General features: G+C 41.9%; 2 protein-coding genes across 6 annotated transcripts in view; one reads left to right on the forward strand and one right to left on the reverse strand.

Annotated features, from left to right (window-relative positions):
• The window catches only part of LOC6634228 (uncharacterized), a 169,799-nt gene that overhangs the window by 37,483 nt on the left and 104,861 nt on the right, over nucleotides 1-27,455 (reverse strand). For 2 of the 3 annotated variants that reach the window (XM_002057703.4, XM_032437877.2), the window contains exons 7-8: nucleotides 4,330-4,557; nucleotides 3,308-3,447 (exon numbers count right to left, since the gene is read on the reverse strand). In XM_002057703.4, coding sequence (XP_002057739.3) covers nucleotides 3,308-3,447; nucleotides 4,330-4,557 — 368 coding nt within the window. The remainder of the gene's footprint in view (nucleotides 1-3,307; nucleotides 3,448-4,329; nucleotides 4,558-27,455) is intronic. The other variant, XM_070209505.1, reaches the window with a different exon arrangement.
• LOC6634202 (uncharacterized) overlaps nucleotides 534-27,455 on the forward strand; it is a 41,875-nt gene continuing 14,953 nt past the window's right edge. The window contains exons 1-8 of one of the 3 annotated variants that reach the window (XM_015169703.3): nucleotides 534-598; nucleotides 9,856-9,984; nucleotides 12,943-13,304; nucleotides 13,817-13,989; nucleotides 15,300-15,365; nucleotides 16,944-17,084; nucleotides 17,142-17,271; nucleotides 21,600-21,736. In XM_015169703.3, coding sequence (XP_015025189.1) covers nucleotides 9,921-9,984; nucleotides 12,943-13,304; nucleotides 13,817-13,989; nucleotides 15,300-15,365; nucleotides 16,944-17,084; nucleotides 17,142-17,271; nucleotides 21,600-21,736 — 1,073 coding nt within the window. In that variant the 5' untranslated portion in view covers nucleotides 534-598; nucleotides 9,856-9,920. Of the gene's footprint in view, nucleotides 697-9,855; nucleotides 9,985-12,942; nucleotides 13,305-13,816; nucleotides 13,990-15,299; nucleotides 15,366-16,943; nucleotides 17,085-17,141; nucleotides 17,272-21,599; nucleotides 21,737-27,455 lie in introns of all 3 variants that reach the window. The other 2 variants (XM_002057698.4, XM_032437879.2) reach the window with 2 other exon arrangements.

Genomic DNA, 27,455 nt, shown 5'->3' on the forward strand with positions numbered 1-27,455 from the left:
AATCTGATATACATGTATCTTTAGATACTTTTCATATAATGCTAGAAAATGCATAATTTGAATAAGGTTATTATTGTCATACAAAATTTTATGAATTATTAAGAATGCAACCAAGAAGAAGCCATACAAACTTTTGCTCACCCTCATCCCAGTTTCTGCTAAATCAAAGTGCCTGTCCATTTATTATTTGATGTATTGATTAATTCCACTGATGAAACTAGGTTTAAGGTATAATTGCTCAGTATTCTCTTTCCTTAATGAATAAAATAATATAAATGAGAGTAGTAAATAGAAATTCCTCTTAGTATGCACTTACACAAAGTACATCATCCACCTGAATGCTGTTAATTTCTGCACCTTAATGCAAATGACGCTGTATTTTTGTAAATTTCCCTTATTTCGTTAGGACGCACGTGTCTATGAAATTAACAATAGGTTGTTATAAAAATATCCATCAGTGGAAATAGGCTTCCAGACCAGCTTTAACTTTACCAGTAAATGTGGTACAACAGATCGCATTCAGTTCGCTGCGATTTGCCAAGCGATTCAGATAAAGTTTGCTCGCCTTAATTTCAAAATCAGTTTTATGGTTTTAGCTGTGAGTGCCAAAAGTTCATTCTAATTCCATTATACATGCTTGCCGGAGTTGAATTAATTTCTAGTTAATACACGAAATTGAAGTGTACGCAAATTTCAGTGAGCATAATATAAATTTAATTACCAATCATTTTGTCCATACAAATTTAAATCTGATCACAAAAACCGCCAGCGGGAGCCAATCCAACAATCAACATTTTGCACCTGAGAGGGAATTCCTGTGTCATAAACTGATACAAGCACATTGTATAAAATTGAATGAGAAATATTTGCTAAACGCCGTGGGCAGCCCTAAAACTAATAACAGAATAAACAGCGCTGTGACACCCAAACAGACACTTTCCACCACCAACCGTCTCGCAGAGGGACGCACACGTTGCGGGCTACACGATTAGAAACAGAATTAACGACCGCGCTTCGGCGTTTGCCATAGATTACTTGAGATACTTGAGTTGAACGCACATGTGCGACCATGTTTATAGGGGAAGGGGGACTCTGCAGGGGTCGGTTAGGATTCGTTAATCAAGGTGTTGGCCTCCGCCAAGTTGTGATAGCTCGGGGATGCGTTAGCGACGTGATTGGAAAGTAATTGCATTAATTAACACGTATCTGAGGCTGAGACGGTGTCCTTGGCTAGTTTTGATTGAGCAGCTGCTAACCGGGTCAGAATCGGGTTAGCGTAGCATATCTAGGATTAAGAACATCTTATTTTGTGCATTGTGTATCTTGAAGCTATGCAAAACAGCATTCATTTTAAGTTGCGCTGATTTATAACTCATTTCCTGACGCATAGCCAAGGGGAGTAGGAGCTGTGCACTGCCCCTAAGCAAAGTGAAATCAAGCATTCAAAATTCACTTACTTCCGGTTATTTTAGTACGCAAAGTAAAGTCGGCCACTAACGAGGAGCTGAGGCAGTGCACGAGTAGCCGGCCACGCCTGGAGTGACCCAATGCTTAGTCGCTTGTGTAATGCGAAGTTAGTAAATGTCCAAATGAATGACTTCACTTGACTTTAGTTAAAATATTTACTCATATTTTGCACCCAGTCGACTGAGGAACATGTGTTTGTGGCTTTTGTACAGCTGTAATACTTTACACATCAATGCGTTCCCAGTTCGCCTTCGATGGTGGGGGAGGGAGGCGAACACATGTAATACTCTGAATTCCAAATACGACCAACAGAAGTTTGGGGCCCATGCATCAATCTATGAATAGAAACTCTGCCAATCAAAATTTACAAAGCTTTAGAAATTCCTTTTCACTGTGACATGCAGCGAAATTCTACAAACAAATATTTTGTCACGTTTAAAGGAGAAATAATTTTGATTTGCAAAACCTTTGAAGCCGTAAAATAGTTAAGATATGCAGGTATATAATCCCAACGAATAACTAATGTCTAACTTTGAAAAGTTAATTGTGTTGTTGGTTAAAATCATATGTGTGTAGCAAACAGCTGTTCACATAAGCTGTGGAACTTGCTGTTTGAAGAATTAAACAAGATATTTGTTTAAACAGCGAATGTGTTATAGTAAATTGTAGAACTCGTTGCAGGTATCAAAATGTTTGAAATATCTACTGAAATATATTGATTTTGAGAACATTTTCAAATGGTTAAATAGTTATTTATATTCGTGTTTTAAAGGATACAACCTTGGGTACATTCAAATATGAATTCTTTTTGCAGATATGACCTTTAGCGGCACGCGAAAGGACTCGCACCATGCCTCAATCCATTTGTTATTCCACCTGTCACGCCCCTTGCGCCCTACCAGTTGCTACCGATAACTTGCGCAGTGCCTCTTATTGTGCACAAATTGTCAAGGCTGCATGGCCCCTCCGATGCGGCTGGGCCTAAGCCCCTAGAAACCTCTGGCAGCCCCAATAGCAGTCGAGCAGTCGAGCAGTCGTCCAAGCAACAACCCCTCGTTAGTTACGGCCATATGCTTTTTATGTAATACACCAAAAGCAGAGGCTGGGACAGTGGTAGAAGGGGCAGCCGCACAAAGGTTATGCGAATTCCGGCCTGCACATGGGGGAGAGTCGGGTGTGCGCCACACAGATGTGTGCTGGGTGCCCATTCTAGGGTTTATGATCAATCATTCGCCTGGGCTGACTGCGGTTAGGCTGGTCCACCTCTCGCTGTGGCTCGACTAGCTGCTCGATGTCTCGTCTGACAAATCCTTATCTTTGCCCTGACTTATTTATCCTTTTTGGCCGTTTCATTTTTATTTTGCCAGGGCATTTTATGTCATGTTTATTGATGTGTAAAAGTCATAAAGTCAAATTGAACACTTGTGCTGGAAAATCAGCCGAAACCTCTACCCCCCCGAATATTCCAGCCGCCCTCAGCGTGGAATGCTATTACCGTCTTTTTTTTCATATACAGCTTTTTATATTTTATTTCATTTTAACAAAATTGCAGACGCAAAACAGAGTATGTGTGAATACCCTTTAAAAATAAAATAATAAAAAAAACAGCTTTTTTAGCCTATATCTGATTTTGTTTTTAAATAAATGCTGATTTTCGGCTGTAGGGTATATTGCAGTCGATCAGTGCAATATATGCTATCCAATCAATTGGAACATTCGAAGCGTAGTATTTGTTTTATAGTTTTCTAATTCAATGGTCAACTGTAAGAGGCAGCTGCGACTACTAGACGCTTACCCCAAGTTCCAGCTCAGGAGCGGGCTAACTTAAGATTAAACTTACCTCGTTGCCTTGGAGGCGTTCACATTGGCGCCATCTTTGAACCATTGGAACTGCATGCGTGATGAGCCTTGGGCCGTGCAGGATATGATAAACTCGTTGTCCTCTCGCACAGCTGCCTGCGGTTGATTGACGCTCAGGTCCTGCAACGAAAATGATCCGCAGTTTCAGTCCACAATATTCACTAATTAGACGCCCATGTGTAGAGCATGAATGAGAGTGGGCGGTTGGAGGAGTTGTCCGACAGTTCCGGTCCCTAGGCTCCTGTCAAGCGACGCAAATTCTGTGCCGTCGTTTGGGAGCACCCTGAGGTTTCCGGCTTGTCGGTTATGTTAATGCAACCTAATTGCAGGCAGTGGCAGGCTTGATGGCCACCTGATGAGGCCAATTGTTCATGTGCTTGCCGCAATTAATAAATAATTATTTTCGTTGTTGCAAGCCAAGTGGCAAGCGGCAAGTGGCGAGTGGCGAGTGGCGAGTGCCGCATTGTCGACGTGTTTATGCGCACATTTATGCCCACTCATTTGTTGCTTTTATTGTTTTATTGCTATTGTTTTTTATGTCCGTGTTGCTGCCACACGTGCGACAAGAGTAAATAAATTAATGTTTAATTTATAACGGAAATAAATGCGGAGACACACATGTATGCATGTGGTAATGCCTGCAAATATTTTATAATACTTTATCTCTTGTCCGCTTTTACAGTCATATATGGTATGTATTAATAATAACGCCAGAGACCAGAAATCAATGTTGCGATGCTCGAGCTGATTGATTGGACCCATTTAACTGATGTCGAATATGTATTTCTGAATTTAAAATTGTAAATTTACTTATTTAATACTTTTCGAAAGTTTAATTCCAAATAATTGAGTGCAGGACAACCAGGACATATGTAAATGCAAAATTTGAATTCGGATCGGGTCCCAGAGAAATCTATGTGTATATTCTTGTCTTGTAATGTCGATGATGGTGCTAATTGACTATTGAAACTTATCACAGGTTTATTTTTAGTCCACACTTACCAGCATATTGAGTGGTGGATTCTCGTCGAAATGATGAAAATTCGAGACCAACGTAAAGTTTCCAATACGTCCACGTTCAACCATTCGGGTTATGGCCTCTCGAATGCGTTGAGAGTCGCCTTTGATGCCAAAGAAGTGAAACGTTATATCCAAGCGATCTGTGGTATTGGAAATTAATTCTAGATCGCTTATTTTGGTAATATTAAAGTTTCGCAACACGCGTGTGAGCTGCAATAGATTGAATAGAAAGCAGATTTTATTAAAGCTATCCTATTATTGATGGATTGATGATTCTTAAAATACGTCGACCACTTAGGGAGTCATTAAATCAAATTGACAGCCTTTCGATTTCCAAGCACAAGGCATTGATTTTTATTACCCAACTAGGTGTGGTCCTTATCCATCTGGAGGCTAAAGTCTTTGGGATTACTTTTCCCAGCCAGCGGCCAAGTTTCTTATCATTCGAAATGAATGATAATTTATTCCAGTAAATGGCACCATTGAGCATTGGGCACGCATAAAAAATACAATGTCAATGCAAAAGGTAAAAAGTTACTACCCTACAATATGTTTGTTAACTTGGTAACATAAAGCCTTGAGAAAGTCGCAGTCGCAGTAGCGTTTGACGCGTGTCGTGACACAAAAACGCACGATTTAACATGACATGTTCGTTCACAGAAAATCGGGTTTCATACATTTTTATATTGGACGCATCCCAACCAATATAACAGATGCAGATATACAAACCTATATGTATGTATGTAGGTAAGAAAGACTTACTTAAATTTATGATAATCGTATGGTACGGTAACATTTAGAAGCTTACAAAGCAAGGGAACAACCGTATAAATACTTACATATGTGCGTATTGACAAACATACACATCACGTGCCTACGTACTTAGAAACATAATCACTTGTACACTCATACGTCCATATCAATGCATGATATACACACAGTCTTACACATATACATAAATATGTACACATACATACATACGGTATACAGTCATTAGTCAAAGACCAACTCTAAAAATAAACTTATAATCGAAGCATCTACATCTGTAAGCCACAATAGAATTCATGAGAATCGCATAGTAAGGCATAAAAAAGAGGCAGTTTCTTAATTGTAGCGCACTGGGAATTTAACGTAGTCTGCATATCATCTGAAAATATATAACTGCAAAATACCTCTGCGTTTAACGGAGAGGATTTACGCAATATGTGAATTACGAGAATCGAATCGAATCACGAGTCAAATGATATTGGAATTATTCAGATAAAAAATTTGCAAGCAACCCTTGACACACATTGTACAGGTTACAGAAAATAAGTAAGTAACACCTCTTACTCACAATTTCTAAGTCGTCGAAAATGCGTTTAAAGCTGGTCGGATGCTAAGCAATTTAGTACAGCATTTTTTATACATGTTCTACATTTGCGAGTGTTATTTTCTAAGCCCCGAACTGGGGAGGTCTTACATCATATAAACTAACTTTTGTAAAAGTTTCGTTGTAGGGTCTGGTGTGGATCACCAATCTGTCAATCAGTAAGGGCGAATAGTCTTATTTTTAGAGTATAGTTAGGTACTCTTGTACAGTGGAGGCCACTTAAAGTAGTTTCAGCTTTCCGTTCCTTTGGCTCTTTTCTTATCTGACCAACTTTAAGCTGAAAGTTTTTCTTTGGCCCGCAGAAATTGGCTATGAAATGCAATTTTGCTTTTGCCCAACGAAACTTTTCCATATTTTTTTTAGCTCTTGTTGCACCACCGTGTGTCATAATGTGGGACCAGTGTGATGGCAGTGTCTGCCTTATCCTTATTTAAATGATTATTCTTTATATTAAAGTCGTTTGCTCCTGTTGGTCGCCGGCCCCATTCGCAGGGTCATTGCTCTGGCCAAAACTTTTTTAAAACTTTTGCAGTATTTGCCCGACACCACGGACCACAACTGTCTACTTAAATATTAATATTATTGAGCTATATCCTCTTCATGGCGCAGGCTTCTAAAGTCAACGACTCTTTTTTCGAGCTAACGGTGCAAAAAAAGAAAAACTATCACAAATATTTGCGGCACAAGCATGGGATAAAAGTCCTTGTTGCACACGTTCGCTTCAAGCTGGTAACTGTCATTAGAAGTACTGTTAACTTGGCAAGTTAAGGCCAATACGGCAACGCTTCATTTGCCACCAGAGCTGCATAAAGCGGACGGCCAAAAAGGAGAACCCAAATCGGACACAAATGCAGTTTGGGTCATTTTCGGTGAGAAAAATGTGAACATTTACCACACAAAACAGGCCAACAAGAAAACCACCCTAAAAATAAAGAGAAATGTTGCTTCAACGGCCACAAAACGAAAATGCAAGTAATTCAACTGACATACTTAACTCTAAGGATCTACACTGTGCTGGGTCCTACGGGAAATGTTTGACAACATAACTATTTTCAAGAAAGTTTTTAAGCTTTGACAATATTCTGTCTATTCATTACCCGATTTCGAGTTAATATAAAATTAATTTCAAATAATATAAAATTTGATCTACATCAGTAAACGAGGGAGAGTAAGACGAAAAGCCAGACGGTTATATCTTGACATACTACGTTTTGTCACGTTGATAAATCATATTTAGCTTTTTCTGCCTGAGTAAAGAATATTTTTTTAAGTCAAGCAATTTAGATTTGACCATTTGTACTTCTTCCTCAAGGTTTTCTATACTGGAATGTAACGTTAAACTACTTAAGCTGCAAAACACACCAGCGCAAATGCCCAACTCCTCGCACACACGCACACACACACACACAGACGTAACCAATTAGCTCTTTTAATTAACACAACATTAAAGCATTGCAAAATGTGGCAGTTGAAAAAATACGTAAGACCCGTGCAGGAAGAGGCAAACCATGAAATCAAAGCTGACAGCGAAAGAAAACTTTTGGCCTTGGCAGGTTTTTCCGAGACGTTTTAAGGCTTGAAGAGGCAGTGGGTGGGGGAGGTACGCCTATCGGGAAAGTAAAGGAAACTTAAAACTATGCGAGACGTGGCGGCAATCATCCGCTTATTGGTAGTTATTACAATAGTTTTCTTTTTGTTCACGCCTTCGAGACGTGCCCGCCAGCGACGGAGGCACTTGAATGGTTCCGTACTTTGGCTTTTTAATATTTATTATTATTTTAATTATTTTTTGTTTTTCTGCACTTTGTAATTATATTGCACAAGTGCGAGAGTAATGCAATTTTGTTGCTTTAATTAGAGCGCAGCTCTACGGGCTACTCGAAGAAATTAGCTCTGCTCGGGCTTCCATTGTGCAACAATGCAACATGGTGTGACACTGTAGTGTAAAGTAAAGCCCGGACTGGTTCCGGCCGCCCACTTCAGCGGAGGCTGCCAATGTCGTCGTTGAGGTAAAACTTCATTCAGCTTATGTCAATAAATAGTTAAGGAATTAATAAAAAAATGCATCAGAAAAAATAGACAGAAAAACCGAAAAAAAAAAACAGCAACAACAAAAATAAATATTTTCGGTTAATATAAAAGAATTTTCCGTTGCCACTGTGCATTTTCGCCGTTGTTTTTTAATAAATATTCCATAAAATGAAAACTTGCAAGTGCTGAGTAAAAAATGTGCAACAGTCAATGTGCTGAAAAGTGGCATCCAAAGTTTACAAGAGCCTGCCTGAAGATGCGGGGGAGCGACGGCTTTGGCTTCGGCTTTGGTTACAGCTTCGGCCTGTACGTTTGTTTGCGCCTGTTGGTAAAAATGTTTCAAGTTGAAGAATGGAGAAAAAACGCTGATTGTTTGCTCAAAAGTTCTCACAACGGCTGGCGGACCGCTGGTCCAGCGGGATGCTATCTTTTGGGGGAAGGCTCTCAAATTAAAATGACAATCAGATTAAAGTATCTCTTGCTGTGTCATCATTCTGCACATCAGAGCCAATATTAAAGTAAGATTTTGTTGCGTTAGCATTAAGCCTTTAATTTATATATAAGTTAGTTAGTTACATATACTTATATTAATCGGGTGACTCTGTTGGGTTTACTGGGGTGAATCAGCTGTACATGTAATAATACGTTCAGGCTGCACTTTTAGTTTCGGCTGAAATCAAAATCATCTCCCACAGTTCATTTGACTTAATGGATATTCATCTTTAAATATGCCGGTAAATTCTGTTTTTCTAAGTAATATATTTTATTAGATTGGATTTGGATTTTTCAGCAAAACTATCAGTTAGCAAGTGCATTCTGCTGGCTTAAATGTTTCACCCTAGATTGAAGAACATGTTGCCCATGGTCTTTTTAGCGGCTGCCTTTATTCGTATCATTGTTATCTTAACTCTGTGCTAATGGCATTTTAATTTCCACATTCGAGAGTGGGGGATCGGAAAATCTTGGAGGCGTCGCTTTCCGTGCTGTGGCAAAAGCTGCAAGCAGCTTGTGCGTAGCAGCAGGATATTTACTCAGTCAGCAACTGATAAAGGCAAATTACCAATGCAAAGTTAAATAATAAAGAAAAGAGTGAAGTGGAGACGGCATCAAATGCATATTTAATCGACGGCGGCTATTTTAATTAAGATGTTTTTCATTTCAGTGCAGCTGCGAAGAAAAAATCAGCAATCTTGCCTTCAATTCGGCAGTCTGACAACGTTCGTAACACAATACATTCGAGAACTACCATAGAAAAGTGAGACATCTGATGCCAACTTCTTTTTGGTTCTTTCAACTGAGAAATATTCTTTTGGCTGCAAACTGGCTACCTACTAATAGGGCTTAACTGCTCAAAAGTTAACAGTTTAGAGCCGGCAATGGGGGAAACTTTGCCGAGAGTCCTTTAATTAGTTTAGTTAACTTTCGTTAACTGTCGTTCTCATCAATGATGCACGTTGATTAACAAATACGATCACAGAAGTTTTTTTGATGGCATTAAAATAGGGCTTTAAGCCAGATAAGTGTCTGAGTACGAGCTCAATATATCTTTAATCGATTAATGAACAAATAATAGTTACTTTCGGGTTTCTATTTTAACATTATTCTCAGCAGATGTGATGTGCTTTCTGTTGTAAGCATTTAAACGGATAAAAGCCTTAACAAGGAAGTAAATATGTAGAGGGGCTCACATTATGGAGCTAGAAGCGGCAATATTGTGTGTTCATCTAAAACCATTCAAATTCCCAAACCGCTTTAACTCTTAATGTGCCGATCCAGCTAATTTCTAGTTAGTTTAGGCTATTTTTTAACTTTCATAAAATTTAGAATACTCCCACAAACTTTATAATCCACCCTCGGCAGCTAACACAACGAGGAATGCATTTTGGCTGTGAAGATTCTTGGGAGCAGCAGCTTTGCCAAGTTTTGTGTTGTCTCAGTGTAGGCGCGGTATATATTTTGGCCCACCAACAGCATGTTTTTATGTTAATGTACTCGAGCCAGCCATTATTCTGCTCTTTCTCCCCTTACTTTCCCGTCTCCAGCTACTTTAAAGCACACAATTTGTAAACTAAAATGGCCACTTGTCTGCCTTTTGCCATTCACAGTTGCGTCGGTCGCCACACCTTGAGCCAGGAGCAGCAGGCGGACCAGGAGGCGTATCATCTACAAAATGCCAGGCGTTGTCTTCCTAATCGTTGTGCCGACGGCGAATTTTGAACGGGAGTTGATTTACGGTAAGTAGGCAAAGCGCAAGAAATTGAATAAGCGCTGAGAGCTAATTAAATAGGAAAGTTACAAATTTGCAGCTCTGCTCACTTGCAGCACAATATTGTGGTGCCTTCTACCATATCCATCGACATCCACATCCGCTTTCACATCCACCAGCGGCTGCATGCGGTGGTGCTTAGGCGCGTAATTATGTTGTTTAGTGGCGTTATTAATTATTTTATGACATCGTTAAAGTGTAAAACTGCTCTCGGCGCCTAAAAGCATGCTCCGAATGTTGTCCACAACAGACCTCTACACACCACACCCACGCGCACATGCGAGCTGTATACTCTTTTTTTGGTGCTCTGTTTGTCCGCTTAAAGAGGCTTCAACAACCAACAGTTTGCTGTCTAAAAATTGAATATTAAATGTTAATTAGCCAGACCGAGTGGGGTTAAGTGTAAGCATGTGAAATGGATGCGGCGAGTGGGGCTGGTTGTGGTATGTTTATTTACTGGCAAGCTAAATGTGTAAACATCAGGTTGCCAGGGATGTGGGAAGTTAAAGTTTAGTGGGAGAAGGTGAGGATATAATTGGCTGAGCGAGCGCAGTGAGAGTTAACAATTCGTTGCTTTCCTGCAACGCGGCACCACTTAATTTAAGTTTCATTTAAAAATAAATAGGGGAAATTGATTAGGAAAAATGTCGATGAATAATGAAACACAAAAGGCGCTTTGAATATAAAACTTTCTTTATAAGAACATTCTTTGAATATTATATTCAGCTAATAAAAATGGTTCTTATACAGAAACTTCAAAAATCATCATGAAATGTATTTTAATGAAGTTATAAATGTTATACAAAGAAATGGTAAAGATGTGCAAATGTGGATGCAGCCAAATGCCTTTATTGTTATTATGCATTTAAATAGAAAAAGTTATGAATTTAACATTTTTGGTTAATTAGTGTTCTAAGTTCTAAGTTTCAAAAGATAAATATTGCAGAAGACGTATATGGTGATAGGTTCATAATATATCATCATGTTTTATTAAATTCAAACTAAATGTTATATTAATTTAAAATTTTTCGTATTGTTGCTATCAAAAGCAAGCGAAACAGGGATTATTTTTTGACACAACATCATCTGTCATTAGGACATTTAGGTTTTAATTTATCATAATCAAAGACAAAAATGCCTACAATAAAAACCTATCAAAAACCATAATTTATGAAACGGAAACCAAGAAAAAGAAATGAAAAAAAATATGTCAACTTATCAGGTTCGATTTGGCAATGAGAGAAGCACTGGTTGGGCCTGCTTCCATTATTAATCAAATATTTATTTAAATACTTCCATATGAAACAAGACCAAGTCAAAAGCGATCAAAAGGCATCATCATTAATTTTGCCTGTCACCATGGAGAGGTTCTAGCTGATAATGACAATGGAGCTTATGAGTGTCTGAGCCCAGGAAGGGGCCGGCGGAAGCTGCCGCAGGGCGTGAACAAAGTTTCTCGTAGTCAAAGTCAAAGTTAAATAAATGACTTTTTCTAATGCAAAAATAGGCAATAAACATGCGTTGGCAGCAGCTCAAAAAGTGCGAAAGCAACTTTCAGGCAAACCAAAAAGAAGAAGCATTGGCAACAAAAATATATGTATAAAAGAACTTGACATGTACATACTTGTGTCAAGTCATTGAGAAGCCGGCAGAGGTGTCAGACATAAATCACAGGGTTCAATGCCATGCCAAAGCGTTCCCAGAAATTTGCAGTCATCAAGTACATCGGGAGAGAGAGAGAGAAATTGAGAAAGTAGGAAGTAGGCAGAGTCAGGTTTTGGACTTATTTTGACCCACTTGTCCCACATAGTTACTTGTGGGACAAGTGGCCAAAAGTGAAACAAAGACATGGCGGCTCATAGCAAAATTTAATGCTCTGCCTTGACCTAAGCTCATTTAAGCTTTATTTTGGCATTTGTCAATGCTCGGGGATTTATATAACATTTCGATGTCTGTCTCTCCCTCTCGCTGTCTCTTGTGTGTGTTGGCCTAATAAATTGTGATTCTTTGTAAGGTTTTTATGTAGGCTTTGATTTGAGTTTTGCCTGCCATTTTATTTATTTGGCTCAAGTGGAGCTTTCGTCCTCATACCCTTTTGTGGGCCTCTGTTAATTGCAGCCCGGAAAAAGCGTGCGCAAATATTAAATAATTCAACTATTAAATTGTATTTGGCCCTCAGCTAGAAATTGTGCTGCCAACTGTTGCATAAATTATATAATTAACAATTGCCGTTTGTTAACCTAAGCCATCAATTTAATTATTGCAATTTACAGCTATTTGAGCTCTGTGGTCAATTGCTATTTAAATAACGCGAAAAATTTAGTTGGTTTTTTGCCAACCGAACACAAAGCAAATATTTAGAAAATGCGCTACTTTATGGCACATCAAATCTCGCTAATTAGAAAAAAATCGTGTAATTAAACGGAATTTAAATAATTGTGCTACAATAAATAAAATATTTAAATAAATTATTCAATGCAAAGCCATATGTACCAATATGTACCTAAAGAAATTTATAATGCAGAAATATGCAATGATACCTTTATTGCGAAAGGCGAATTTACTATCGAGGAAAACTAATATACCTGCTAAATCTAACTAGGTTTTTAAGGTCCACTGAATTAAAAACGAAATGCCCAGTTGAACTGCATGATAATTAGCTTGAAGCGGGAAAACAAATCTTCGTTCCAACAACATTTAACCCAAATTGTACATTCAAGAGTGGTGGATTGCTTGAAACACGATTCAAAATAATTTTAATGAAGTTTTTTGAAAATTAGCTTAAAATCGATTGGATGCTTAGTAAAAAGTGTTTTCATGTCATATAAGTGCGGGCAACGAGTTGATCACCAATTAGTCAGTCAGAACAAACAGTCTTACATATAGGGAATCCCATTACTTCTTTCACCTTTTCATTTACTTATAGGCCCTTCAAATAATGTTATAACTGAGCCGCAGTCTGGCGACCTAGGTGGCCATTGCCGGCATCCTATGGCCGGCACGGGCGGTGGTAATAATAATCTGAACATCAATCTTCCGGAAAATAACAACGCAATACTACGACTCGAAGTTGAATTACGTGACAAGAATGTGCCCAAGTATCGTCGCGGCGGTGTGGGCGGTGCTGGGCGTGGTGCCGGACCAGGTCGTGGAGCTGCAGCGGCAGCTGCGAAGCGGGCCATCCCAGGAGGAGCAGGGGCGCTAGCTCTTACCGGAACTGATAGTGGAGCGTGTGGTCCGAGGGCTGTGCCACTGGACAGACGTAATTTAGTGGTGCCGCTTGAAAAGGTGAGTCCATTGGGCAGTTACCCCACTTTCCCCTGGCCCAAGACTGAGCTAACGTAACACTTAAAGTTGACTTTCGTGCGGTATAGCGACGTGGACAAGGGTACTCAATGACTGTTCTGTTGTGTTCGGTGGATGCACTTAACTGGACGGAACGTGACTGAAGCACAGTGTAAAGTTAAGAGGGGGTTAACAATGTAAAACGGCACCCAAATTGTCTTGGCTGTGTGTGGTTGGTCAAAGCTCGACCTAAGCTCAGATTTTGATGAATGAGGGTCAGCAGAAAACGCTGGGCGACAACCGGGTCCGAGTTCGAGTCGGATAATCACCAAGATGAAGATGCGCGACCAGAGATTGATGGCTGCAGTGTTAAAGTCGGCATTAAGCCACAGACGGGGAGTGGGATCGGAACTAAGTCTCGGCTTGATGGCAATCCAATTAGATCCATAGCCAAAGTCTGTGCATTCGTTTATTGAGCCCCGGCTGAGGTTCTTGTTGTTGCTTTCCGTTGCCAGGTACTTGAGGAGTTACTTGTCAAGCTTGAAATTGAGCACGTTACTTGGACAACAAGCAAAAAAGGTTATTTCCATCACGTCGTTTTCCCGCTGCAAGCCGGCGAATCCTGCGAGACAACACTCCACTGTCTAACGGAGCTGGGCATTGGCACTAAATTGAATTCCAGTGTCAGGTAAGTTGAGACATTGAAAGGCACCGCCAAACGGCAAACGTGCCGGGCAAGTCAACAAGTCCACGCAACAGCTGCTCAGATTCCCAACCCAGCTCCTGCTTCGACTTCATCTGCCCGGTTAGTTTTTAATAAAAAATGCAGCTTAAGCTCAGCATCAAGCTCCAGGGCCCAGCCACCGGGTCATGCAGTTGTTAGGGTCTTAAGAGCTTGCCAACAACCGGTGGGTGGCAGCGGGTAAGTCCATATTTTGATTGCCTCTAGGCGAAAATTGCTAGGACGAGAAGCTAGGATGAAGCTGACGATTTGGCTGCAATGGGCGTGGCTCATATCGATTCGCCACGCAACAGCTGGGTAGACCAGGACCGAAAATTGATTGCTTTCATCAGGGTTAAGTGAAACGGTCAGTGATAAAGCATAAGCTAGTCGATGATAGAAAAAGTCTTAATGGCAGCGAAATGCAAATATAATTAAGTTATTAAAAACTTGGCCTGGGAAGTCGAAATATCTTAAGATATTTCTTTAGTTCATCACCGTCTGGAACTGGTGGGAGAATCTTTTCGCATATGTCGTTTGGAATTAAAAACTTCCGTATTATAGGAAATTGAAACAATCGAAGCTTTAAGTTCCGTTCCATGATTCGAACCCCAAGTCTAGAGAATTTAGCTAATTAAAAGTAGCAGTAGACTATATTATGAGCCAAGTAAATTTCGGGCAGGAAATTCAGCTCCTCACTGCTCGAGGACAGTTTCTTGGGATTAAATTAAACAACAGGACTGCCTGGAATTAAGCAAAAACAATGAACTGCCTTAAGTAGCCCTACGAAACAAATGAAAGGTGAACTGACAAGGACCAAGAAATGCCTGGCGAGTAAGCGGGCAGCAGTGCCTTGTGAGGCAAGCAGGTGTGATAATCATTTAATGGCATTAAGCAGGTGCATTAAAATGCAGCCAAAGGTGTGGCCAGCAAAGACAAAGCAGAGGATAAGGGGCGCCCAGCTGAAGTGCATCTGTTTACCTTGAAATGAGTGGCAGCTCTAAGGGAGGGCAGATTCGATGAGAAAAGTGATATTTAAGCTCTTTAATGTGCACAGAATGCAATTAAGTTTTGCCCTGCGAGTTCGGAACAGCTGTAGGGATTAAGCAGCAGCAGCAAGCGCTTCTGAGCTGTCAGATTGCTATATGCCAGGAGCAGTCGTGCAAGTCAACTAAGTGCACAATGCCACAGACTTGCTTTTCCTACAGTTAAAATATTTCCATATTCAAATGCACATACGGCAGCTCTTTAACCTCTTCTCTTGGTTTGTTTTACAGCGTCCTACCTTGCAGCGTGAGCTATGATGCCATCACAGATGCGTCCAACATGCGCGATGATTACAGGTAAAATTAAAAAATACGAGTATGAGTATGAGTATGAGTATGAGTATGAGTATGAGTATGAGTATGAGTATGAGTATGAGTATGAGTATGAGTATGAGTATGAGTATGAGTATGAGTATGAGTATGAGTATGAGTATGAGTATGAGTATGAGTATGAGTATGAGTATGAGTATGAGTATGACTATGAGTATGAGTATGAGTATGAGTATGAGTATGACTATGAGTATGACTATGAGTATGAGTATGACTATGAGTATGAGTATGAGTATGAGTATGAGTATGAGTATGAGTATGAGTATGAGTATGAGTATGAGTATGAGTATGAGTATGAGTATGAGTATGAGTATGAGTATGAGTATGAGTATGAGTATGAGTATGAGTATGAGTATGAGTATGAGTATGAGTATGAGTATGAGTATGAGTATGAGTATGAGTATGAGTATGAGTATGAGTATGAGTATGAGTATGAGTATGAGTATGAGTATGAGTATGAGTATGAGTATGAGTATGAGTATGAGTATGAGTATGAGTATGAGTATGAGAATGACTTATCTTACTAACAAGAGTAGTATGCTTGTGCGTGTTAGCAGCTAGTTTAGCTTTAATTGCGCACCTTTGTCAGGAAAAGATACGTGTGTTTAGCTTTGCTTTTGAGCTGACAGCTGCTTTGTCAAAAACTAATTTGAGCATCTCTCTTTGTAGGCGTCTTTCAAAGGCGTCTGTCATTTCATTAACTTTCACTTGCTGTCTTTCACTTTCAGTGCCATTTATTTTTCTATAGCTGCTGGCAATGTGACAAGTAGGTTACTGACTTCCCTTTTTTGCACTTGCATTGTTTGCATCGTTTGCATCCACTGGGCCTGCTCTCTCATAGATATGCCCCATGCACTATGGAGCCACTGTGGTTGGCCTGTGTCCAAGTTTATTGCGGCTTTAGTCGAATCTACGTGCATTGTTCTGGGCTTTGTCTCGTTTCGTGCAAAAAGTGAAAATGATGACATTTACATATGAAAGCCAGCGGCTGGAAACATAAACCCTATCAAGGGTTAAATGCATTTGCCAAGTGCACATAATTTATGACTTTCGTCCGTTTTCAAGCAGTTCGAAATGTGGGCGTTTTTACGACTCTCTCTCCAGCTCTCTCTCTATCTCTCTCTATCTCTTTATCTCTGTCCTCCTTTCTTGATCTGTCTCTGTGTGTGTTGTGCACTTTTGCAGGTAATTGGCATTTCCAATAGGTAAAGAAAGTGACGTGTTTATAAGATAAACATTTAATTGAGGTTAGGTTAAAGATTTAAAGCCAAGTGGGCTGTTTGCAGAAAAATCAATTTTGGGCAGTTGACATATAAATTGCGATAAAATAATTTTGCTATCGACCGAGTGCAGAAACTCTCTTCTGTAAAGAATCTTTACAAATGCGAACTTTACAAAAATCCAACCAATTACAATCGATAAGAGAAAAATTCTTAAAATAATGTGGCAATTAGACGGCTGCTCACGTCTTCGCATGTTCCCACATTAACCTCTTTATTTCACATTACATTTTAAGATGGTATTTATTTATTTTATCCCTTGCAGCGAGGATGCCGAGGAAACCTCCAAGTGGAACAACTTTGTGGAATCAATTAAATCGAAACTAACCGTAAAGCAGGTGGTGGACGGTGTGCGAGCTGGTGGTTCCTTATCCTTTGACTACCTGCTGCTAATTGTTACCGCTGAGTGAGTACAGTTTGCGATGGTTTTCATTTCTGTGTGGACTCCATGGGTGTCTTGCAGCTCTCTGGCCGCTCTGGGCCTTGTCGAGAATAATTCACCGAATATTGTTGCGGCCATGTTGGTCTCGCCGCTTATGGGTCCCGTTATGTCGATTACATTTGGCGCAATTATCTCGGACAGGGAGCTAATGGTAAGTGGTGCAGCAGCTGCTGCAGTTGCTATTGCTGATATTGCTGCGTGTGTATGCGGTTAGCCAAACCCATTTCGACTTGCTTTTGTGCTGTGCACTTGTATGTGGGTGTCTGTCTCTTTGTGTGTGTGTGGGTGTGTGTGTGTTTGTGTTGCCCGGCTACAAATTGTGCAGCGCTCCAGTAGCGTTGCCGACAAAACATTGCAATGGACCACATAAAAAAATAGCTCGAGTCAAAAATTGAATGCAGTCGCGGCCCAACAATCCATTGGCAGCACACTTTTGCGCTTTGTGGAGTGATTTATGTATGAGAAAGTGACAGATGAAAATAATAAAACCCATTCGCCGAAAATTGTTGTGCCAGTCGTTGGCAGTTCGTTTGCCCTCTGTTGGGCTATGAAAATTCCTATGGAAATGAAAAGCTCGACACCCCAAAGGCCACTCCCGCTGCAGCAGTCAAACGCACAGCTCTGATGACAGTATTTTGTGCGAATTTGTTACACATTTTCAACACTTTTGTGGTAACACCCGAAGAGCGGCTGAGTTCTTTATTGACAGTTTGATGATGTGTGTATAAATGGGTTTTCTCGACTTTGATAAAAAATATTTTTTTCTACGGGCTGAACTAATGCATGCACAGTTTTTTTTTAAAGCCTATTAGTATACAACTGCAGTGCTGGAGTCCTAATTATAAATTTTTTTCTACTTTAGTGAATTGGCAATTTTCCTGTAGTTTTCGAATGGGAGACGAAAGACATTTTCATTTAAGCCATGACTATTCTTAAGCCTTCATGAACACCGACATAAAAGTATTCAAGTAAAAATGGACAAAAAACAGTTAAGAAGGAAAAAGTGCTAAAATATGTATAATAAAAGGGCCGAGATTTAGTTTAAGCAAATGCTGCTGGTAAAAACTGTTGGCAAATGTTAATATTTTATGTTTAAGAATTCAAATACAAACATTTGGTTTTAAAGAATATCTATAATCTACTCCTACATAATTTCTTGGAAAGAAAACTGTTTAGGCTCAGAAAGAGCTAAATCGATATAATAGGTGCTTGAATGTTATTTGAGTCAGTTTAAAATATTTAGCCGAAACACATATGTTGCCCCGATCAGCTTGAAAATTAATTTACTTGCTAGTAAGATGGTTTTTATTTCACACTCAATTAAACCTTAATTGGGCCTTTATAATTTCCCTTGTCTTAACACTTATTTCAGACTTTTCTACATGGTTTTACATACGAGCATCCGCTTCCCCCCTTTGAATGCCCTTTCAAAACGGGCCAAATTTAATCCTTCAAGTATGTTAATGTATAACCCTTGCTGGTCTAAGACGACGCTGTGCTCTAAGTTCTCAGAGATTTTTAACACTTTGCATTTGAATGCAAAATTGAAAATGTTGCTATTTATATAACTTCACTTCTGTTTGCGGTCTATAAATAAAAGCGGTCCACGAGTTCATCATCCTCATCTGTCGTCCACTCGACCAAAAACCCAACGAGAAGCGTCGGCAAACAAACTTAAGCTACTTAAATTAAAAGAAAGAACCACTCAAGGAATTATCCAAACTCGAAGCAAATAAAACTTGACGTCAACTGCAGCAGTTGCTTCCACTGCTGTCCGCTGCCCGCTTTCGGCTCTGTCTATGTTTCTGTTTCTGTTCCCGTCGCTATCAAGACTACCATAAATGTCAACAGCAGCCAGGACAACAGTCGAATTCTATGGCACAGATAAGAATTCAGATTTGTCTACTGAAGTACTTCAAAAGCGAGCTGCGCTTCATAAATTTCGCAGGTGTACTGTATGATAAACACATTCATGACGTGTAAGACATCATAGTTCCAAAAAAAAGTAAATAGAAGCTGCCAAAAAAAAAACAAAGGGAGATTCCACAAGAATCTGCGACAAACATTTTCGCAACCGCTTTTAATGAGTGCGAGTCTGGTCCATTTGGGCCCGCCCTGGGACCAGTTCGGTGTCTGCTGACACAATTTTCCGGACGAGACACACACACATACCCGCACTCACACACTGAGAACACACGTGTTTCTCTAAGCACATGTCTTGGGTGTCGTGTACTTCAATTAAATTTTAATTTAAATGAATATACGACTGTATCTTGTCGCTTTTTTTTTGGTTTGAAGTAGCTTCAGTAGTAGCATCTATGCCACAGTTGGGTGTCTGAGGATTAAATATCTTAAAGTTTCTCAACCATGCCACTTTATACCAGCTTTTGCAGCTTGAGTATTCTATACAAGAACTTATTCTTGGACAGATAATTGTGGTCCGATCCGACTGGTTTTGACAAATGTACTGCGAGCTACAGTGAGATGGACGTATACAAAGTTTTAAGATTACATTTTCAAATCAGAAAAATTAGTTCGTATAGAAACAGGTAGACAGAATATATATACTTAATGGCATCGGCGATGTCTCCTGCTATTCTTTGCACATTTCATGAACAAATTATCAGACACTCTACAAGGGCATAAAAACATTATGGTATTACTACTAAGAAAGAGAGAGAGAGAGAGAGAGAGAGAAAGAGAGAGAGAGAGAGAGCGAGAGAGAGAGAGAGAGAGAGAGAGGCGGCAATATTAGTTTGGCAAATATTTAGCAAAGTCATTTTGTAAATATTGTGAAAAGCATTTAAAACCCTTCACACAAAAATGCCAATTACTCAGCCGAGTGCCAACATCAGCAGGCACATAAAAATTGAGAGCTATGCGTTAAATGTGCAACAAAAAAATATAACAACATAAATAATATAAGCACAAAAAATTCAACATAATCATAAAGTTGCAAAATGAAAACTAAATGCTTCGTCTCCATGCATATTTGTATATGGTAGCATCTGTCAACAGTCGTTAAATGTTATTGAAATGCACATTTTTTTGCAGCTGCGGGCAACAGATACACACACTTGGACTTTTGAAAAATGTTGCGTATTCGTTGAATGTGAGCTATAAAATATTTGCACCCCATTTAAAGTTGATGCAATTGGTTAACACATTACTCATACGCCCAGTGAGCCGCTACCCTCTTGTTTGCATTTCCCGTACCTGCCTGCATGTGAAAAGCGAAGGAACAAGCCAAAAACAAAACAGACACAAACTTGGAAGTTATCTTTTCACTTTACTTTAATGCCAGTTGGCAAATTGTTGTGGCAGACTCTTTAAACTGCATTTACTTCCTTGAATTTGAAGTTTTCAGCTCTAAAAATTTAAACAGTTGTCAGCTTGTTGGGGACAAGTTCTTTGTATGCGTTGCGCTTCAATTTAGGGTTGAGGTTGGACCCTAAGACGACGAGAACGACAACGACAACGACAACGACGACGACGGCGAGGACATCAGCTGGTTGACATTAGAACATTTTCCTTTTGTGTGCAGCTGCCAAAAGCAGTTTATGCTGCGTGGCTGCAAATTTGGGTTAACATGTCACGCACCCACTCGCTTCTCGCTCGCGGCACTCCCCTCTCCGCACCGCGTTTGACAACTATGCTGCAGCTTCGCTGCAAAGTATGCTACATTATCGCTTAAAGTGTCGCTGACTGGCGTCAGTTGGCATTCAACATGCAAACCGCCAGCTCTTCCATTCCATATATCTATCTCTGTCAGTGTTTCTTGCTGTCCGTCTTGCTTACAGCAAGCTGCAGTGAAATAGAAAATTGTATATACATATATTTTTAATCTAAAGCCAAAGCTAAGACGAATTTTGTATTCCCGTGTAGGATATTATTACTTAGTCAGGCACTATTTACCGCATAGACTGAGACATTTCTGACCCCATAAAGTATGGGCTATATTCCAATATATATTTTAAAGCAGGTATTACTTACATATACTTTATATATCGAAGTTGGCCAAATCGGAAAGCTATATCACATAGCTCCTAGAATGCCTGAGTAACGAGCTTCTCTAGCTCCGTCGCATGTCTACAAACCCATATCAAATGCATATACTAAGTAAGTATATTATAAGAAGCGTTAATCACATGTGTGCAAGGGTATTTAATGCGCGGCTTGTCGAAAATATCCGCATTTTGTCGATTTTTATTTATTCAAATAATACATTTGAATATATTTGTGAAAAGGTTAAGGTACGGTATCACAAATATATTACAATTTCTATTACAATTTCATGGGTTTCTCTCTATCTTAAGAGTTTAACAATTTGGTTTATCCTTAAAGTATTCATACAAAATGGCAGATACATATATTTTGTTAAATCGCACTATTTTGTCAATAAATTTAAATAAATGGTATCTAACAGTTAAATATATTTAGAAGGCAAATTAATTTTCATTGTTTTCATATACTTCGCAGCGCGTTGGCTTTCTGAGCTTGGCCCTGGGCATGTTAATCTCTTGTGTTTTTGGATTCTGTTTCGGCCTAATTCTCGGCACCACCGAAATGCCGTGGGGTCAAAATGCAGATTGGCCAACTGAGGAGATGCGTGGCAGGTAAGGAAAGTCGAATACAATTAATGTTAATCAGCCCAACAATTGCGACATATTTGTGAAAATATGTCACGTCTTGTGCTATGTTTGGAATAAGAGCCAAGCAAATAACCATGTCAAGTAAATTAGTCGGGTGCACAGAAGCATTTTTAATCTTTCAGTTGATTGCCATAAATACCAACAAATGCTCATGTGCTTGGGATATTTTTGTCTCCATCGTTATGGGATTTGCATTACTTGCTCGTATTGCTCGCAGTGGGAATATAATAAATACGGAGATATTTGACGGTCTTTGAACTCAAGAGTACATATGTAAGTCGATCAAAGGGAAAACTGAGATGCTATTCAGGAAAGCATTGTGTTGATTGAAGGCTGCGTTAAAATGCCAGCGGATGTGTCCCTTTTAAAATTAATTGAGTTCTGCTTGACAGGTGGCATATTTTGCTATGGAGTCAAATTATAGATCGCCTTGAACTTCCGCGGAGATCGGTCGTGTTTTCTGTGCATTCCCGTGCGTGTGTATGTTCAGTGCATCCCAGGCAAAAAACAAACAAAAAGTGACAGTGACACTAACTAAGCCCGCCCCAGGGCTTAACAAACAAATCGCGCCTGCAGAGCGCGAAAAAAAACAATTGTGCTGCCTCTGGCAGCTAAACTATATATATATATAAACATATATAAACATTTAAATTTTTTTTTTTTTACACAAAAGTGCAACCGCGTGCGAGCGTAAGAGAGCAAGCTTTTGCTAAGCTCAAACTGCGCTCAGCTGATCGCCTTAACTCAGCTGTAGTGTGTGTGTGTGCGTGTGAGTGAGCAGAGCTTTCGCGAGAGAGCTTTTGCCTAGACTCACTAACACAAGTAAAGCACTAGCCAATAGGAGAACAATCAGTGCTGGCAAGTCAGTCACTGACCGTGACAGTGCTGACACTTTCCAGTCACCGTTTCGCTCCCCGTTCACCAAAGTCACTTTTCACAAAAATACTGGAGATTTTTGTAAATAAGTGCAGCTAGTAAATTTTGGTCTACATCTCACCTAATGGCGTCCAACAAGCCGAATCCACTCATCCCCGACTATCCTGCGTCACCTATATACAACCCGTCGGATAATGTGCTACCGCCATACATCACGCTGTGCGGGGGTACTACGCTACTCACCACGTCGTGCATCACCACAACTGCCTGCTCCCTAGGAACGACTACGGTAACGTCGTCCCTCGCACATGGCATCAGCTCCCAAGGCCCCGCAATCCCGTCCATTCCTGGCGCGAATCCTGCTACAAGCCCGGATCTCCACGCGTTTTTGAATAATTACCCGCCCAAGACTTCACGTACTTGGCAAGGTCAATGGTTTAAGGCCACTAAAAGAGAAGGTGGCAATCTCTCCCCCCATATCGTCCGTAAGAAGGCGAGCACCACCGAAACCAAGAAAGCCAGCCAAAACCGGTTTGCGGCCCTCTGTGACGAAGAGGAAAGCGACATGGACACGGAAGTAGAGCTAGCCACCAACAAGGAAGCTTGCGCCGACGAGGATGTAGATGATAGGCCATCCACCTCGCACGCAGCTCGCGCAAGGGCCAGCAGGCAACAAACGGCAAATAAAAAGCTTGCCGCACACCCGCAACCCACCCAGACGGCGCCTCCCAATGAGCGGCCTGCCTCTAAGGTGCCGAGAATAACTGTGCCAAACGTCCTCAGTTTCACCAAGTTCTGCAAGGAACTAGACAGCGTCCTAGGCGCGGACACTTACACCGTCAGATCGCTTAATTCTGGCGACTGCATCGTCCAATGCCGCAACTCAGACGAATACCGAACGCTGGCAAGGCACCTTCGCGAGAACGGCTGCCTGTTTCACCACCACCAGCTTGCAGAAGACCGGCCGTACCGCATAGTTCTACGAAATATCCACCACGAGGTCGCATCCGAAGATATTTCAGCGCAATTGGCAGAAAAGGGGCACCACGTTGTCCGCATATATACCCCGCGTAGCAGAGTCAATAACGAACCTCTAAATATGAGAATTGTTGACCTGAGGAAAGCGGAGAACAATAACCTTGTCAAATCAATAACAGTACTATGCAGGCACAAAGTTTCGTGGGAGAAGCCTCGCAAGACGTCGGGCCCTGTACAATGCAACAGATGCCAAGAGTACGGGCACACAAAATCTTACTGCTCGAGACACTATGTGTGCAAGGAGTGTGGGGACAACCATCCAAGCAACGAGTGCACACTTGGCAAGGACGAGAATCGGTGTTGTCACCACTGTGGAGAAGCACACGCAGCAAACTTCAAAGGCTGCAAGAAGTACCTGCAATATGCTTTCCAGCAGAAAAACCAGCACAAGGCAAATGGCAGAGATGCAAGCCGCTCCAGAGATCCCCGCCCCAAAACAGCCGCTCCTGCCTGCAGCTTCGTGCCCGGCCAACAATCCTTTGCCAGCGTCCTCCGCGGTACCCAGCCCGCAGAGCGCAGTGCCCGCTCATCGTCTCGCAGAAGGAACACTGGCAGTACTCCCAGCCAATCGCAACCTGTTGCCGACAACTGCCCCAACTCAGCCCTTGAGCTCATGATGAAGCAAATGTTCGCCAGATTCGACCAACTGATGTCTCTCATACAGACTCTTTTACAAGCGCTAATGCACACTAGCGCCAAAAATAACAGTGCCTAAAATGAGCTCCCTCAGGATAGCACTATGGAACGCCAACGGAGTCTTTTCGAAAGCGAATGAGATCACAGCCTTCATCGAACTCCACCACATCGATGTGTTTCTGCTCACGGAGACTCACTTCTGCTCTCGAATCACCCTCAGAGTGCCAGGCTACACTCTCCACACCGCCAACCACCCAGACAACAGCCAACATGGAGGAGCAGCAATATTGATCAGGTCGTCCTTGTCGCACCACTCACTTGAGTCATCCTGCCACTGGCATATGCAAGCTGCTGTTATCCGACTCGGATCCAGCAGAGGCGACTTCAATCTCGCCTCTGTATACTGCCCTCCGGCCTTGAGAGTGACTGAGGCACACTTTCGAGCCCTTTTCGACCAGCTTGGCCCCAAATTCCTGGCAGGAGGAGACTGGAATGCCAAACATCGCTGGTGGGGAAACTACCGCATGTGCCCCCGAGGGAGAACGCTCTTCTCTGCCATTGAGAATGAAGGCATCGAAGTCATAGCCACTGGAGAGGCAACGTGCTACCCATATAGGGCTACTGCAACACCAAGTGCACTTGACTTCGGGCTCTATAAGGGATTCAGACAGGAACAGCTGCGAATACGAAGCCTCCTTGACCTGACGTCGGATCACCTCCCATTACTGATTGAGCTCGAGGAGACTCCCAAGTGGGAAGTTGGAATCCGCAAAATGCTCCCGCCGCGCTCTAACTTGGGAGTATACCGGGCCTGCCTCGAGGACACATTAGAGCTCAACGTCACCATAAATACGGCAAGTGAACTGGAGAGCTACGTTGACCACCTCACAGCGAAAATTACGGAAGCTGCTAGACGTGCAGCCCCGCAAACCCTGCCTCACTCTCGTACCTTCAGAAGGTCCCTACTAAGCCCTGAAGCCAGGAGTCTCCTTGCCGACAAAAGACGTCTAAGGAGGCTGTACATCCGCAACGGAGACCCCTCTACCAAGGCAGAAATGGTAAGCGCGTCCAACCGGCTCAGACGACTGCTGGCTAGGACTCGAACGGAAAATCTAGACAGCCTCCTCGAAACAACTGGGCATGACGGCAACAGCACCTTTTCAGTGTGGAAGCTCACCAGAAGCATTAAGAGGCAACCAGTTTTTACCTCCCCGATCACGGACCACTCTGGCCTCTGGCTCCGATCGGACGAGGAAAAGGCCAACGCGTTTGCTGACTACTTGGAGACAACCTTCAAGCCATTCGACTTCGCAGATGTTGCACAGCGCCGTAAAGTAGCCGAGTCACTGGACGCTCCACTGCAGATGGCTCTCCCGATAAGAAGCATCTCCCCCGCGGAAATCGGGACACAGCTGAAAATGCTTGAGCTAAAGAAGACCCCAGGATGCGACGAAATCGACAACAGAGCAGCTAAGGCTCTCCCACGCAAAGGAGTCATGGCGCTCGCCACAATTTTCAACTCCATGCTCCGCCTTGGCCACTTTCCGAAGCAATGGAAACATGCGAAAATTGTGATGATCGCCAAACCCGGTAAGCCGCTAACTCAACTTGAGTCCTACCGCCCTATAAGCCTTCTGCCGACGCTCTCAAAAGTCTTTGAGCGACTTCTGCTAAGCCGTCTCTTAGAACTCGACGAGGTCACGCGCCTGGTCCCGGATCATCAGTTTGGCTTCAGAAAGTCTCACGGCTGCCCCGAGCAGGTCCACCGGGCAGTAAAACACGTACTAGAAGCTTTTGAGCAGAAGCAATACTGCGTCGGCGTTTTCCTCGATGTCAAACAAGCGTTTGACAAGGTCTGGCACGATGGTCTTCTGTTCAAGATCAAACTGATACTCCCAGCGCCATACTTCAGCATCCTTAGCTCCTTTCTGGCAGGACGCACCTTTAATGTGGCCGTTAAAGACCAAAGGTCGGCAATTAAGGGCATCAGAGCAGGTGTCCCACAAGGCAGCGTCCTCGGTCCGATGCTGTACACGCTGTATACGGCGGACCTGCCCACACAAGGACAAAGCAACGAAGACCTCAGCCCTGCGAGACTGCTGGTGGCAACATATGCGGACGACACTGCCTTCCTAGCCTCCCACAAAAATCTGCAAGCTGCTACAAGTGCAGTGCAGGACTGGCTGCTGCAGATCGAAACCTGGACAGCTATGTGGAACATCGCTATAAACTGTGCCAAGTCCGCCTGCGTCACTTTTACGCTGCGCCCATACAGCTGCCAGGGGCTACGGTTCGATGGAGGAACCATTGAGCAGGCCAACTCTTTCTGCTACTTGGGTGTCCACCTGGATCGAAGGCTCATATGGGGGCCTCACATCGCAGCAACGAGAGCAAAATGCCTGAGAAGACTTCAAAAGCTCGATTGGCTACTAAAGCCTCAAAGCAAGCTGCACATATCCACGAAGACACTGCTTATCAAAACGATGGTAACGCCTATCTGGACATATGCGATCCAAGTTTGGGGCACGGCATCAGCACACCAGCTCCGTCGCATAAGAGTGGTCCAAGCCAAGGCAGCACGCAAGGTTGCTGGCCTGCCATGGTACGTAACAACAGACGCCATCGAACGCGATCTCCGCCTAACAAAGGTCGGAGATCAGCTCAACTTCTTCAGCAGCCGATACTCCGACAAATTGGTGCAGCATCCGAACGCGGCCGCAAGGGCCCTGGCTGAGCCCATCAGTGAGAGGCGCCTCCGAAGGCTACACCCCGACGACCTACCAACGAGGCACATCACTTAAACATCCCTTTCCCATTATTGTTATATATTTTTAAGTCTGTAATTATCATTTAAGTTATTAAATAATAACTATACACTATGCCCTTAACTCCGCTTGGTAGAGATCAGAAGGCACTGATCGATTCCAGCGCAAAATAAAAAAAAAAAAAAAAAAAAAAAAAAAAAAAAAATTATAGAATGAAGATTCTCGTGTTTTAAGAAAAGTTGGAAAATGATGGGTGAGAAGATGCGTTGCCTAGTGACCATGTCATTAGGAAATCTGAACAATGCGTTTCCGGGCGTTAATCTCAGGCGTTGAAATGTCTTTGACACATGTAAAAGAAGCCCAAAGAG

The sequence above is a fragment of the Drosophila virilis genome, chromosome 4 (assembly GCF_030788295.1).
Source record: "Drosophila virilis strain 15010-1051.87 chromosome 4, Dvir_AGI_RSII-ME, whole genome shotgun sequence".
Classification (NCBI taxonomy): Eukaryota; Metazoa; Arthropoda; class Insecta; order Diptera; family Drosophilidae; genus Drosophila; species Drosophila virilis.